This window comes from Syngnathus acus, chromosome 17 (genome assembly GCF_901709675.1).
Source record: "Syngnathus acus chromosome 17, fSynAcu1.2, whole genome shotgun sequence".
NCBI lineage: Eukaryota > Metazoa > Chordata > Actinopteri > Syngnathiformes > Syngnathidae > Syngnathus > Syngnathus acus.
Genome location: NC_051102.1, coordinates 1757785 through 1772980, shown reverse-complemented (window position 1 = coordinate 1772980; position 15196 = coordinate 1757785). Strand labels below are relative to the sequence as shown.

The 15196-nt window shown below is 42.9% G+C and overlaps 1 protein-coding gene across 1 annotated transcript; it reads right to left on the bottom strand.

Annotated features, from left to right (window-relative positions):
• Positions 1-128: 128 nt before the first annotated feature.
• Positions 129-11104, bottom strand: vapal (VAMP (vesicle-associated membrane protein)-associated protein A, like). Its single transcript, XM_037276363.1, has 6 exons — positions 10905-11104; positions 3083-3235; positions 2524-2627; positions 1505-1585; positions 1021-1236; positions 129-548 (listed from the first exon to the last, which is right to left on the bottom strand). Exons 1-6 carry the CDS (start codon positions 10960-10962, stop codon positions 414-416), a joined length of 747 nt encoding a protein of 248 aa, XP_037132258.1. The 5' UTR covers positions 10963-11104; the 3' UTR covers positions 129-413.
• Positions 11105-15196: the final 4092 nt, after the last annotated feature.

Genomic DNA, 15196 nt, shown 5'->3' with positions numbered 1-15196 from the left:
AGAGAGAGAGAGAGAGAGGGAGGGAGAGAGAGAGAGACAGACAGACAGAGAGAGAGAGACAGACAGAGAGAGAGAGAGAGAGAGAGAGAGAGAGAGAGAGAGAGAGACAGAGAGGTGGTTATGATTCACTTCCTTGTGGACTGACAGTTAACTTTCCGTCACATGACCTGAAGCCATCTAAGGGGGAGAAAAAAAAAAGAACACAATCCCTTTGTCTTTGCCTTTGCTTTCCGAACGCGTGTGCGCATTTAACCGTGTGTGAAAGTTAAAAATAAACAAGAAAGAAAAGGCAGCGCCTTTGTCGTACACGCGTGTTGGCCTGGAAGCTCACGCTAGCAGTGATATGGCGATGTCAAGACAAACACTTGATTTGAGGGAAAGAAGGGCGGAGACGCCACCGCCGACCCACGAGTCTACAAGATGAACTTCCCTAGGAAGAAGCCGATGAAGATGGCCGCGATGACCACCAGGAGAGAGGGCAGGGAGGCGGCCGAGTTGGAGGTTGCGTGATCCGAGCGTGCCACCTTCCTCATGCGCGCGCCGTCGTCCTGCAAAGCGCACTGATGTCAACTCGTGCTCCGACTGTAAAGACTTAACGCAATGTCGCCGGTTTCTTTTGGCACAAAAAAATCTGATTTCAGCTTTCATCATGCATTTTTTCCTAATCAAATCGGTGGTTTATTTTGAAGCGTAACTTAAGATGAGTTTGAAAGGATAAAGTGTCAACTCGTGCTCCGACTATAAAGTCTTAGCACAATGTCGCCGGTTTCTTTTGGCACAAAAAATCTGATTTCAGTTTTCATCGTGCATTTTTTCCTAATCAAATCAGTTGTTTATTTTTAAGCGTAACTTAAGATGAGTTTGAAAGGATTAAGTATTTTGGATCACAGTTTGGTATATACAGTAAATCCGTGACTGCCTTAGCAATACATTGTACATAAATCAGAACGATATCTTTGGCCATGTTTTGCACAAATGACAATTGCCTTCCACTTATTTAACAGGGGGCTTGTGTCTCACCTTTAAGTGTCGGTTCTCCTCAGCGATTTTGCTCATCTCCGCCTGCAACCGCTTACACTTCTCCAGCAACTTCTTCATCTCGCTGTCATCCAATGAGGAAGCAGAGGCAGTGGCCGTATTGGTGGCGGCGGGTGCTGGTGTTGCTGTCGCGGCTGAGGGCGGCTCAGCCTTGGCAGAGTTCATCACCGGGGCAGATTTGCTCACGTCCACGTCATTCTGAAAGTAGGGAAGGAAACCCTGAGTGGATGCTTGTGCAACTACGACGAGGTTGAGGTTATGTTTATATCAAAGACAGCCACATTCAATAAATTCAAATACCGTAGAAGAGTTCATTCTTTCAAAAGAAACCTTTCAGAAAAAAAATCATTTTGTTTGCTATATTGATTTTTGGATTTGGGAGTTAGCCTTGCGTTGATGTGCATATGGTCCCCTGGTAAAATGAGACTTAGGGCATAATTAATTAGCGTCAGCGCCGGTTTCTTACCATCTTATCGTTTTCAGAAGGCAGCTCGAAGACGCATCTTAACTTGGAATCCATGAGGTCATCGGGTTTTGCGTCTTTCCACTGGCAGCGGCCGAGAGAAAGCGCGCAAAGTGGGAGATGTTAGTTATTGTCACCCTGCAGTTCTACCAAATATCACGAAACATTTCGGCACATTTACTCGAGAGCACACGATTATGCCAGAACCCCGATATACAAGCTTAACTACTAACATCCAGAGCAGGGGTCACCAACCTTTCTTAAACCGAGAGCTACTTCCTGGGTACTGATTAAGGCAAAGGGCTACCAGTTTGAAATAGCCAATTTGCTCAATTTGGCTTTCACTATGTGTTATTATTGTCATTTCCAGTTCACATGTAAGTGTGATTTTAACAAGAATAGCAAAAATACAGTCAAACCTTGGTTTTTGACCACAATCCGTTCCAGAAGGCGGTTCGAGAAGCAAATCGGCCGAATTCCGAATCTATTTTTCCCATTACAAATAATGGAGAAGACAAGACAAACAAAAAACGCCTTTTTTAAGCATTTTTTCATTTGCACATATTTGTCCGATCGCGCAACTGCAGCGCAGCGCCGAACGCGCAACCGTAGAGCGTCGCCCACCGCGCAACTGCACCGCGCAACTGCACCGCGCTGGTCGCATTATTGTGACAGAGCCGTCGCTGAAATTTAGAAAATATTTTTAAAGTCCTGATGTACTTTCCAAAATGTAAGTGGAATTTTTTGTTAGAATTCCGATTTGTTCGAGAACCAGGACGTTCGAAAACCGAGGTTTGACTGTAAAATAAATAGATGCAGCTCACTGACAAGTGCCGCTATTTGAGCTAATTTTAGAACAGTCCTGCGGGCGACTCATGTGGTACTCACGGGCGACCTGGTGCCCGTGGGCACCGTGTTGGTGACCCCTGATACAGAGGGTCCTGGTAACAGATTAGTGATTTGCTGCCCTCTAGTGGTAAAATAAGGGCACACTTCAATCGTCACACATGCTTGCTCCTCACCAAAGAGTCCATGTCAGAGACATTGGGTGGGGCGAAGATTGTCTGCACCATGAATTTGTGTTTGCTCTTCTCATTGGGGTCATAGTCAAAGGGCTGTAGCATAACTGAAAAGGGAAAGATAACACAATTAGCAGGGATGAGAATGGCAAATGTGAAAAAGCACGGAAAAGTAGCAGGGGGGTATACGCTGTTGCGGCGGGCGGGGGAATGCCCGCGAGAGTCGCCGAGGCCAACGTTGCCTGGCCAGCTAGCCGGCCACTCCCCCCCCATATATAAAAAAAATATTTTCTCAACAGATTTACACGATTCACGAACATACTTTCGACGGAAAAAAACACGGAAATCCGCGGATCCGCGGAAAATTCTCATCCCTGAATTAGAGTGAACTTGTCCATTGGGGAAGATTATATTAAAGGGGACATATTATGATTTAGTTTTTATTTAAGATTTAGTTTTGTGCCATCCTTAAAAGTTTCATTAAAATCAAAATCTGCTTGAGTAATTTGGCATGAAATTAAAAAACTGTCGCAGTTGGTGGAAAGACGCAAACTTCACTGACCAGAGATGTTGACGGCGGCTCCCGCTTCGATGACGCCGCTGTTGGGCCGTACACAATACCGGCGCGGCGCCGTCGTCTTGACTTTGAAACACACTCTTTTGTCTGAGGGGTTCTTCAGCTTGAGGTTGGTCGTGACGACATCTGTGAATGGACCTGGTGGAAGACAAATAGACAAACGGTGGAGTTAGTGTTACTACTAATATTTACACTGAATGGAACCATTTTTGGTGCCTGTCCATGTTTATTACATGGACATTTGTTGCGGCACTCAGTTAACAGGATATGGTCTCCATGGAGGTATACAGAAAAAGAAAATAGATGCTCAAGGTGTGGGGTCAGTTAAAGGGAAAAAAAAGGACAAAAATAAAGTTGTATGTTTTATGTAACAGCAGCAAAGTGGAGTTAAGGCAGCTTAGAGCAAAAACATTCACTTAGGAATTTGAGCACTGCGTGTACACAACCACTCGCCCACAGATACTACTAGAAGGTAAATGTAATCAAGTACACTGCTCAAAAAAATTAAAGGAACACTTTGAAAACACATCAGATCTCAATGGTGAAAAAAAAAAAAGTTGGATATCTATACTGATATGGACAGTTTAATGTCTCAGGAACAAAAGGATGCCACATCTTTTGATGGAAATAAAAGTTTTCAGCCTACAGAGGGCTCAGTATATAGACACCCCAAAAATCAAAGTGAAAAAATGATGTGGCAGGCTCATCCATTTTGCCTAAATTCAATTTCTGCAACTCAAAATTATTTTCAATATCTTGTGTGGCCCCCACGAGCTTGTATGCATGCTTGACAACGTCACGGCATGCTCCTAATGAGACGACGGATGGTGTCTTGTGGGATGTCCTCCCGAATCTGTCTAAGGGCATCAGCAAGCTCCTGTAAAGTCTGAGGAGCTACCTGGCGGCGTCTGATGGACCGAAACATTATGTCCCAGAGGTGTTCTATCGGGTTTAGATCAGGTGATCGTGAGGGCCATTCAATTGTGTCAATTCTTTCATCCTCCAGATACTGTCTGCATACTCTTGCCACAATAGGCTGGGCATTGTTGTGGATCAGGAGGAACCCAGGTAGGGTCTGACCATGGGTGCAAGGATTTCATCCCGATACCTAATGGCAGTCAGACTGCCGTTCTCTAGCCTGTAGAGGTCTGTTCGTCCCTTCATGGAAATGCCCCCCATCACTGACCCACCACCGAACCGCTCATGCTGAATGATGTTGCAGGCAGCATAGCGCTCTCCTTGGCTTCTCCAGACCCTTTCACGTCTATCACAGGTGCTCAGGGTAAACCTGCTCTCATCTGTGAAAAGCACAGGGCGCCAGTGGTGGACTTGCCAATTCTGCTGTTCTATGGCAAATGCCAATCAAGCTCCATGGTGCTGAGCAATGAGCACAGGGCACACTACAGGACGTCGTGCACTGAGGCCACCCTCGTGAAGTCTGTTTCTGACTGTTTGGGCAGAGACATTCACACCAGTAGCCTGCTGGAGGTCATTCTGTAGGGCTCGGGCAGTGCTCAACCTGTTCCTCCTTGCACAAAGTAGCAGATATCGGTCCTGCTGATGGAATGAGGACAGTCTACGGCCCTGTCCAGCTCTCCTAGAGTAACTGCCTGTCTCCTGGAATCTCCTCCATGCTCTGGAGATTGTACTGGGAGACACATCAAATCTTCTTGCAACAGCACGCATGGATGTACCATCCTGGAAGAGTTGGACAATCTGCGCTACTTCAGGGGGGTTAAGAAATCGCCTCATGCTCCCAGTCGTGATGATGACTCTTGCTAAAGCCAAGACTTATGGAAAAACAGTTAAAAAAGATCAAGAGGGAGGAACTTGAAATGGCCTCCACCTGCAAAACCAGTCCTGTTTTGGGGACCATCTCGTTGTTGCCCCTCTAGTGCACCTGTTGTTAATTCCATCAACACCAATGCAGCTGAAATTGATTAACAACCCCTTCTGCCACGTACCTGATCAAAACCTTCTCAGAAAAGTCTAATTGAATTCATGCCATACCCTGATAAAAAAACTGTTCCTTTAATTTTTTTGAGCAGTGTATTTGATGGAATAAGTGATAGGATAATTGATTCTAAGATGATCAGTTAATAACAGCCATAAATTAATAATCAAAGAGCGGAAGTTCCCAAATGCGCTCTTCATACTCTAGGAAAAATAAGAAAAAAGATGGCAAAAAGTTGGAAAAATAACTCAAGAGGTCATTTGAACAATCGCACAACTCATTTAGGCAGATGTAGTTGCAAGGCCAAATTGAATTAAAGCTTGTTATATTTGCGGTGGCATTGCAGAATGACTTGACAGGACTCCCCGCAGACAAGAGAACGACGATAAAAGCCTTTAAATTATTTCAATAGACTGAGCTGGATTAAAGGCAGCCTGGATGGGGACCACCTGAATGATTTGAGAATACCTTTGGCGTGTACACATTAGGTCCCAGCTGATCCGGAATATAGGTCGCATTAGCCATAAAATGCACAATAACGTGAAAAAAAACACAAATCGCTCCGGAGTATAAGTCGCATTTTGGGGGAAATTTAATTGACAAAATCCAACACCAGGAACAGACATGAACGAGCAACAACAGGCTAAACGATAGGTAAGCTAACGTGACTTAAACACAAACGAAGAGCTGAGAACGGGCCTGACGTAACATTCAGAATTATTCAAATAACTATTACATAAATAACACGTTTATAAAACCATCTGCGTCACTCCAATTCATTAAATCCATCGATCGTCCTTTATGTCAACAATGGGTGCGCGGCGCTTGCACTTCAAAATATTCCACAGGCCCATATAACGATATATAAATTATATATCAAATAACTATTATATAAGCAAGAATATTATCAAACCATCTGCGCCACTCCAAATCATTAAATCCATCGATCAAATTCCTCGTCCTTTGTCAACAACGCCGCGCATGCGCCCCGACGTCAGCCTCGTCATTATTCCACAGATCTAGTATAGAACTATATTGTAGCGTTAACAAAGTACAAGGAAAGACGTGGGTTTTGTAAACGGCTATTTAACAAAACAAGAGTTCAACGAGCCAACAACTACTGAACTGCAACAATAAAACCATATACAAGTTGCTAAACGAAATAAAATATATCAAATAACTATAACATAAATAGCAACACGGCCCCAAGCACCGCCGTTGACTTCCATCCCCGGAGGTGGCACTTCCAGCCACGGAGGTGGAAGAGAGCTCCATAGAATAGGACCGGGCGTGCGTAAAAGCCATGTCCGAGCCCCATCCACCGTCCCCGGACAGCCACCCGGCCGAGCACCCGGCCGAGCACCAGCCCCCGACTTCCATCCACGGAGGCGAAAGAGAGCTCCGTAGAGTAGGACCGGGCGTGCGTAAAAGCCATGCCCGAGCCCCATCCACCGTCCTCGGACAGCCATCCGGCCGAGCGCCGGCCCCCGACTTCCATCCACGGAAGTGAAAGAGAGCTCCGTAGAGTAGGACCGGGCGTGCGTAAAAGCCATAATAGTTTTTCAAACCTTGTGTCACTCCAAATCCTTAAATCCTTCAAACTCTTCGTCCTCCGTGTCACTTACAAACAAAGCCGCTAATGATGCCGGTAGTATGTGGGGCCCTTCGTCATCCCGTGATCGAATCTTTGTCCTTTATGTAAACAACCGCCGCGCCGCGCTGCTGACGTCACTTGAAATTCAAAGTACAGTAATCCCTTGCTACAGCGCGGTTTCACTTTTTTTTTTTGAAAATCTTTGAAAAAATTCACATATAAGTCGCTCGTCAGTATAAGTCGCCCCCCCACCCAAACTATGAAAAAAAAACGTGATTTATAGTCCGAAAATTACGGTATTTATTTTCAAGGCAACTATTTATCATTATGTTAAATTTGAGTTCAAATGAAGACAATGTCTGAGAATTAAATACTCCAATTAGGAAGACAAAAATGCATTTCACTTGATAATCTGTTGTTCTTTTTGAGAAACTTCCACAGATGAGTGAGATGGTGCCTGCGGTGTGACAACAGGAATCTATGTACACAAGACAAAAAATCAGTTTGGGAACCACCATACTACGAAATCCCTGGAATAAATTCAAAACAAATCCGCTTAATAAATAACTTGTGATGCCCAACCCAGCCCCCAAGTGTTGTTCATACATTTCATTAGCCAATATCATAATCCCACAAAGCATTTTTGATGAAATAACATTTCAAGTTGGAAAGCAGAAGCGTCATGAGACGGCTCTCTTTGCAGACTCCAAAGAGAACTGTGCTGATTGAGTTTAGTTGATTGAGCTCGAGCCATCACTATTTTTGTGTAGCTGTTTTTCACCATGTCATAACTCATTAACGCTAAATGCAGTTGACAGAGTTTGAACTCTAATGGGAAGCGAGCTCAGTCATAAGATGACCAAGACCAAGTATTGATCCTTGCATAGATATGGAGCCATACATCCATCCATCCATTTTCTGAACCGCTTAGTCCCCACGGGGGTCGCGGGTGTGCTGGAGCCTATCCCAGCCGTCATCGGGCAGTAGGCGGGGGACACCCTGAACCGGTTGCCAGCCAATCGCAGGGCACACAGAGACAAACAACCATTTGCACTCGCACTCAAACCTAGGGACAATTTGGAGTCTTCAATCGGCCTACCAAGCATGTTTTTGGGATGTGGGAGGAAACCGGAGTGCCCGGAGAAAACCCACGCGGGCCCGGGGAGAACATGCAAACTCCACACAGGGAGGGCCGGAGGTGGAATCGAACCCGCACCCTCCTAACTGTGAGGTGGACGTGCTACCCAGTGCGCCACCGAGCCGCCTGGAGCCATACAGCCACACTTTTATAGTGAATCTTAAATTTACGTGCTTTGCTCCTAAAGAATGAAAAGTCTAACGTCCAATAAGTAGCACAGCTGATTATTAACGTGTGCTAGCGTTGCTGATACTCAAGGTAATGTCTTGTAGCATAGCTGCTGCTAATGTCTTGTAGCATAGCTGATGCTAATAGCATCGTTGAAGCTCAGGCTAGGAAAATGTGAATTTTGTGTTTCTGCATGGCAGGTCGTGAGGTATTAAAGGCTGTGCATTAAGCTTGGCCAGTGTTGACAAAAGGCTACATTCACATCCGCTGCTGAGAAAGATAAGACGGCAGGCATGACCCGCTTGCAGAACACAAGCACGGCAGTGTTGTTCCACACGCGTGCACTCAGGTACGTCACCAGGACATTTTTGCAAACCTGTTCGACTTTGTCAATGACAGTCTGTTGAGGACAATGTGTGCGCCAAAATAATCCGAGAAACTTGTGGATGCGTGGTGATCATTGCCCGTGATACGAATCACCCGCTCCCGATTACGCACACACGAAAGTTGGCTACCAATAGTTTAACAAAACAAAAAAAACATCTAAACCGATTAGCACAAAAAAGGCCAAGACGTTTTTTAATGGTTGACTCATTTCCACACATTACATATTTGTTCCATTTAAAATTTTTAGAGCATGATGCTTTCAGATGTCTTGTGCTTGACTGTTAACTTAGAAACAAACTTTTTCAATGTCCCCTGCTATGCTGCCTGTAAATAACACCATTTCCCATCTTTCCTCCAAGTGCTGCCAAGCAACAGAAATACAGTACATACAGTACACCTTTATTGTGTTTTACAACAATACTTAACCATAATTATAATTTCATATCTACCTGTGGATCCAATAATAACGACGCTTGTGGTAAAAATATATCCTACCAGTTTACATGTGGGCCATTCAGTTACATTTAAAAGAATGGGACTGAGCCCTGCCTTTCAATATACCGTATCCCTATTTTTTGTCTTTATTCTGGCCTATTTTCTCTCTCTGTAGCAACCTGCGTCTTCCTTGACTGACACTCCATCCTTTATGGATTAAAAGGTTGTTATTGTCTGGGCCTGATCGAATATTTAAAAAAAATAAAACAAAACTGTTAGTGACAGCCATACCGTGAGTCATGGGTCAACAGCAGGTAGCGTACAGTGGAAAAGGAATAATACAAAGCAGTCCATTAAAAAAAATTTAAAAATGCACGATGAGCATAACTCAAGGCAACATGGAAATGACTCCAACAGAAATACACACGCGGTCCACCCACACTGGCTCCATCTATTACCTAAGCCCGGGCTGACACCTTGGCTCATCTTGTTGCATGCCAGCCAAGTTTGGGTCCCACGGGCCTCGTTGTGGTCTAAAAATAGCTGAGAAAAAAAAGAACACGAAAGAGGTCTGCCCCTTTCTATCCAACTAGAGGAATCCCAGATGAGGGCAGACATGTTCCTTTAACATTATAAAAAAGTCCGCTATTCAATGGTACGTTGAGATGTTCGAAAGTAAGTCCACTGTTTTCGCCTTAATAAATCCAATGGGTTCAATGGCAACATCTGATATTTGGATTCATTACGTCTATTTGGTTTGTTTATTAAGTCTGACTGGAGAAAATGGATGCCTAATGGCATTAAGTATTAATTTATGGTTCAATTCAAGGACACCAAACATTGGGAGGGGGGTAGCTTGAGTCACTTAAGTGCCTTTCCAAAACAATGGCAATGCACAAGAACACACTCAAAACAAAATAATAATAATTTACATTCTATTAGATTGTTTTGTCCAGTATAAGGATGAGACATTCTTCTTGTGCATTCGTCAGGCTTTGTCTGATCTTGCATATATTGTATTTTAGGAATAAAGTGAGGATTAGCAGTTCAGAAAATGATGGATGGATGAATGGAAGAATAAACATACAATGCTATTTATATACTGCTGCAATTACCATTCATATGAGTATTATAGTATTAAAGTATTATAGGTACGCAAGTATAAAGTATTAGGCAATCAATTATATTGCCCACACTCCTCTTGTTATAAATATTCCATTATTGCATATTGCAATATTTAACTACTGTTTAAGAGTTATTTAGGCAAGGGATATTTTATTTTCTCTAAGCGATAGACAAAAAAGCTGCCCCAAAAGCCTACTTTTTTTTTTTTTTTTTTTTTACACAAAAATCTCCAGTTATTTAGAACTCTTGAATAAATTAATTGCATAGAATTCTATGCAGGGAATTTATTCCCTGAAAAGCTCATCACTAGTACACATCCATCTATATAAAAAGCAGCAGTTTGAAATCAACAACTATTTCAAAATGAGCTTAGGGGAGGTGGTTTGTTGATAAAGTTTAAAAGGGGGTCGTTTGAGACATGCTAACACTTGAGCTCGACTGCCTATAGCCAACGATTAAATGACACATCACAGAAGGCTAGCCAGGTGAAGCTAACAGCATTGCCTTGCAGCCAATGTTTCCTCACACCAACGTAAAGCTTTGCACTATTTCACCAAAGTGAGCTGCATCTAGATCATTAGCCAAGTTTGTTTTTCCAACTGACAGTCATTGAACGAGCTTGCCATAAACGTGTAGAATTCCTATCGCACAAATTGAGTCATTTCATTGACAGGATCATTCAGACTTCAATTAAATGTGATTGGCGATGCTAACATTGCGGACACGTTCACTTCCAGCGACGTACGCCTGCCCCTGCAGATTTCCCCCACCTTTGGCCGCCAGCGTGGCCTCCAGGCCCGGCTCGCCCGCGTCACCGGAGCGCGAGGAGGTAGCGGCGGCCCGTCCGATCCGCGGCTAACTTAAAATGGCGCTGAACGTTGGCTTGCTCGCAGCCTACGACAAGCCGCTGAAGTGAGTGTAAAAATACATTTGGAGCCCCGGCAACACACCGTCACGAGAAACTGGAACGTTTGTCGCGCAACAGGCAATCTGCGGGGTACCTTACCTTTAAATCTGAGGTCGGAAGGGGGCTCGAGAACGAGGATCTGGTCCAACTTGGACATTTTAGCTAAAGAGGAAGGGAACCTGTGTATGGGAACTGGTCACTACTGACTAATGAGTCTCTGCTACGCTACTCACTCCCTCTTCCTCTCTCTCTCTCTCTCTTTCTCGATCTCTCTCACCACTGAAGTGCGCGAGCATGTGGCCACTAATTCACGAGCGCGCACGCACAGCACACGGTGCCGACGTATGTGCGTGCGTGCTTACGTATGTATGCGACTCTTGCTGATGTTCCCGCCCCCGCGATTTTGAATTCCAGCCCGCGGGCCAAATCCGGCCCCCGGTCAGATTTCGCACGGCCCGCACCTTCGGTCTCATAATTAATTATTTAAGGCCCGCCTGCACTGTTAAACTGAATTTAAAAAATCATGAAACTTGAAACTATAATTCCTCCTTTTACCAAAAGGTGGCAGCACAACTTTAATAATATCAGTCTGCATCCGTGCCGCGAATCCCTCTCCGCCCATTTCTGCCTTGCCGACTGCAAAAAAAAAACGAGGAAAGTTGACATCTAGGGTCGTCGCTTTCAAGAGAGATGGGAATTACAATACTTCTTCACTGAAAATCAAGGCAATTGGTTTTGTCTTATTTGTATAGAGACGGTTGCCATGTTTAAGGATTTCAACCTAAAGAGACACTACCAGACTAAACATGCTAACATACGGACAAGCTAACAGGGAGTGGACGTGCTGATAAAGTGAAGCAGCTCCAAGCTTAACTAGCATCACAACAGCGATTTTTCACGCGGGCTGTGAGTCAAATGTAAATATTACTAAAGCAAGCTACGAAGTAGCCATGTTAATACTGTTGATGTTATGAACCTGTAGACGTGACACAAACTATTACTTTCTGAAAGATATTGTAAATGACAAGAGAAAAATTAACTTGTTTTAAGTTTTAATAATAACAGACAACTTTGCATTACTCCTGTTTAAAATGTTCATGAGGCAAAATAATTTTAAACTCATGTAAATTTAGGGTATTTCATACAGTTTGTTCAATGTTATCTGACTCTTCAGATATGAATGAAAGGCAGAATGTGTTTTTACAGTTGTTCACATCTGCCTGAGTGGCTTATTTTTGGTTATTTTGTCATTTGAAAAATAAAGACAATTGTGACAATGAAATTTGATTTATAACAGTGTGTATTTGCATGAAATTTTTGTAGTTAAAAAATGGCCCAAAAAACTATTGGCCCCCGGGCCCCTTCACTTTATAAAATCTGGCCCTCCTTGCAAAAAGTTTGGACACACCTGACCGAACATGACTTGACGGACTGCAACACTTCACAAATTTGTTTAAATTTGACCAAATTGTTGTCTTAAATTTAGACTACAGAATCACATAGACTAGAATTTCAAACAAAATATCCACTTTAAAACTTTTCGCTAACTCTGCAGCGAACACCTTCCGCGGAGTTACTAATTCGCAGCTGTCAACCTTAAACAAATGAAATAAGCAAAATATCATACAGTCATGATTCTGGCCAATTGTCTCATTTAAGACAAATAACACAAGGACAATGCAAAATACAATAAATGATGTAAGACTACTAACATGATTACTGAGAAATAAAAAAATAAAATAATTGCCACTTTTTTTCATGTAACTGAACATTTATTCTCAACAAACTAAGACATTCTTATAAAACTGAACTCTCTCCCCCCTTCTGCGTAGCGTCCTGTACTTTTGTGCTATATTCTGACTGTCTGCTATATGCACACTTGCTCCATTTTTGCTCCTCTTATTTATTATGTTATTTGTTTATTTATTATTTATTCATCACTCTTATTTATTCATTGTTTGTGCCTTCTTGTTTTTACTTTTTGTGTTGTTTACTTGTATGTATACTGTGTACTATGTCTTGTCACCGTGGGATAGTGGGAACGTAATTTCGATCTCTTTGTGTGTCTTGACATGTGAAGAAATTGACACTAAAGCAGACTTTGACTTTGAAAATCAAAACCTTTCTTACAAAATGACAACTTCATCTGTTTGCATTAAAAAATGACTACAATGCTACAAATCTTCAAGATGGCTCCGCACCAAAGTGTCCTCCCTTGGCCCCAACTTCATGGAAATGAGTAAGTAAACTGAATGTAATCCTGTTAGCAAATGAACAAACCATGATAAAATAAAAGGGTAAGAGACAATAAGAGTAAATAATTACAATTTTATTACAGTACACTGATTAGATGCATAAACAAGTTAGAGCACCTTCAAGGAAGCTCTACGTCATTTGATAAATCAGCTTTCATGCATAGAGGCACTTTTGGGAATATCAACTAATTTGACATCCAGTATGTTTCGCAAGATCGCTTCATTGCATACTAACAATAAGTCCAGCATGGATGAGATAAAGTGATGATACAAACTTATTTAAAAACACACTTTAAAGGGGAAGTCAAGTCAAAAATCTTTACAGTATGTTCTATGTGCCCCTACGAGCATAAACACTGAATTTGGATTTGATATTGAATTTGGGGAATATGGATTAAGCAGAAAAATCCACTCGTATTTTTATCTATCTAAGGGGGCGGCCATTTTGCGACTTGCTGTCGACTGAAAATGACGTCACAGTGTCTAAGGCAGGGGTCCCCAAGCCCCGGTCCGGGGACCAGTACTGGTCCGTGGGTCACTTGGTACCGGGCCGCCAAGCCGCACAGAAGAAAAAAAATTATATCTTTTTTTATTGACGAACAATTAATTCAGGTCAAGACGCTCGTCCCGGTCACGTGACCTGTTTCCCCAGTCGAGTCCGCAAAGCTAGCAAAAATGAGTGAGAATTTATTTTGAAAAATATTTTAAAAAATGTCGATTCTCTCCCAATTACATCCGTCGGTTCAGGTCACGACGCTCGTCTCGGTCACGTGACATGTCATCTCAGTCGAGCCCGCGAAGCAATCAAATGAGCAAGAAACAGAGATGTTTGGAAAGCTTCTTCGGAAAGGGAAAAAAGCCCAATGAGGAGACGGAAGAAGAAGAGGCTACGACTTCTAAGAAAAGGAAAGCTGCATTTAAAAGAAAATTTCTGGAGTCTGACTTAAAATATGGATGGACAGGTGACTCTGACGCGCCAAGCCCACTCTGCATAATATGTGGCGACAGGCTAGCTAACGAGGCAATGAAGCCTTCAAAACTGCTTCGGCACATGGAGACCAAGCATCCTGTATTAAAAGACAAACCTTAACCACTTCGGGTGTCATTGTCTCCGATTACACCTAGATGGGACCGTCTCGTTTCTGAAAAACAAGCTCAGTGCTCCCACTAATTCAGTGTAATGGTGAGTTTATATATTTATTATAAATGTATTATTTATTAATATAACGGCCGGTCCGCGAAAATATTTCTGACACGTAACCGGTCCGTGGCGCAAAAAAGGTTGGGGACCACTGGTCTAAGGGATCATCTTGCCAATGTTACATGAGCAAACCCAGAAAAAGTCCTTCCTGAGCCCTCAGGCACTGTGATGTTATTGTCAGTCAACAGCAGCTGGCGGTTCAAGGCGGAATGGCAGCCCTCTGAGATGGCTAAAAATGGGTGGACTTTTATGATTAATTAATGCAAAATTAATCAGAATACCAGGTTTAGACGAATGAGGATGCATAGAACATATTGTGATTAAAAAACCTAATTTCTTCTTTAAAATGATATTGTTTATTTGTTAGTTCATTGTATTTAAAGACTTTCTTACATGCTCATTAGTCTTTTTTTTTTTTAAAGGTAATATTAAAAAATGCCCCTTCTGGGGTAGAAATACAAAAAATAATACATGGAAAACACATGTTGTATTCCCTGTAATGAAAGCACACACCAGTAAACAGCGGATATTCCACAGTGGAACAACACTTCAGCTCAGTGAGCATCTAAAACAGTGGTTCCCAAAGTGGGCGGTACCGCCCCCCTGGGGGCGGTGGAAAGATCTGGGGGGGCGGTGAGGAAGAATTTCGATTTGTACACAACACGCCGCTCTGGCCCAGCCAGTTTTTGGTTACAAAAAAAAATCTCTGACTGCTATCAAGTGCTGTGGAACAAGGTCAAGATGTACTTCATTGCCTTCCCAACATCATATTTAGTAGAACGGGGCTTCAGTGCAGTCACCTTGCTTCTTTCCAAGCAAAGAAACCGACTGAAAATTACTGACCGCGGGGATCTACGACTTCTTCTTAGTGAGTTCCAGCCTGATGTTGAGAAGCTTATGTCCCTGCACCAAGCACATCCATCCCATTAATATTA

Excerpts from the sequence above, each read along its gene's own strand:
- vapal (XM_037276363.1), bottom strand. The coding sequence starts at position 10,962 with ATGTCCAAGTTGGACCAGATCCTCGTTCTCGAGCCCCCTTCCGACCTC. Across the intron at positions 2,628-3,082 it reads AGCCGCCGTCAACATCTCTG|TTATGCTACAGCCCTTTGAC; the intron begins GTCAGTGAAGTT and ends TTCCCTTTTCAG. Across the intron at positions 1,237-1,504 it reads CTTCTGAAAACGATAAGATG|AATGACGTGGACGTGAGCAA; the intron begins GTAAGAAACCGG and ends CCCTACTTTCAG.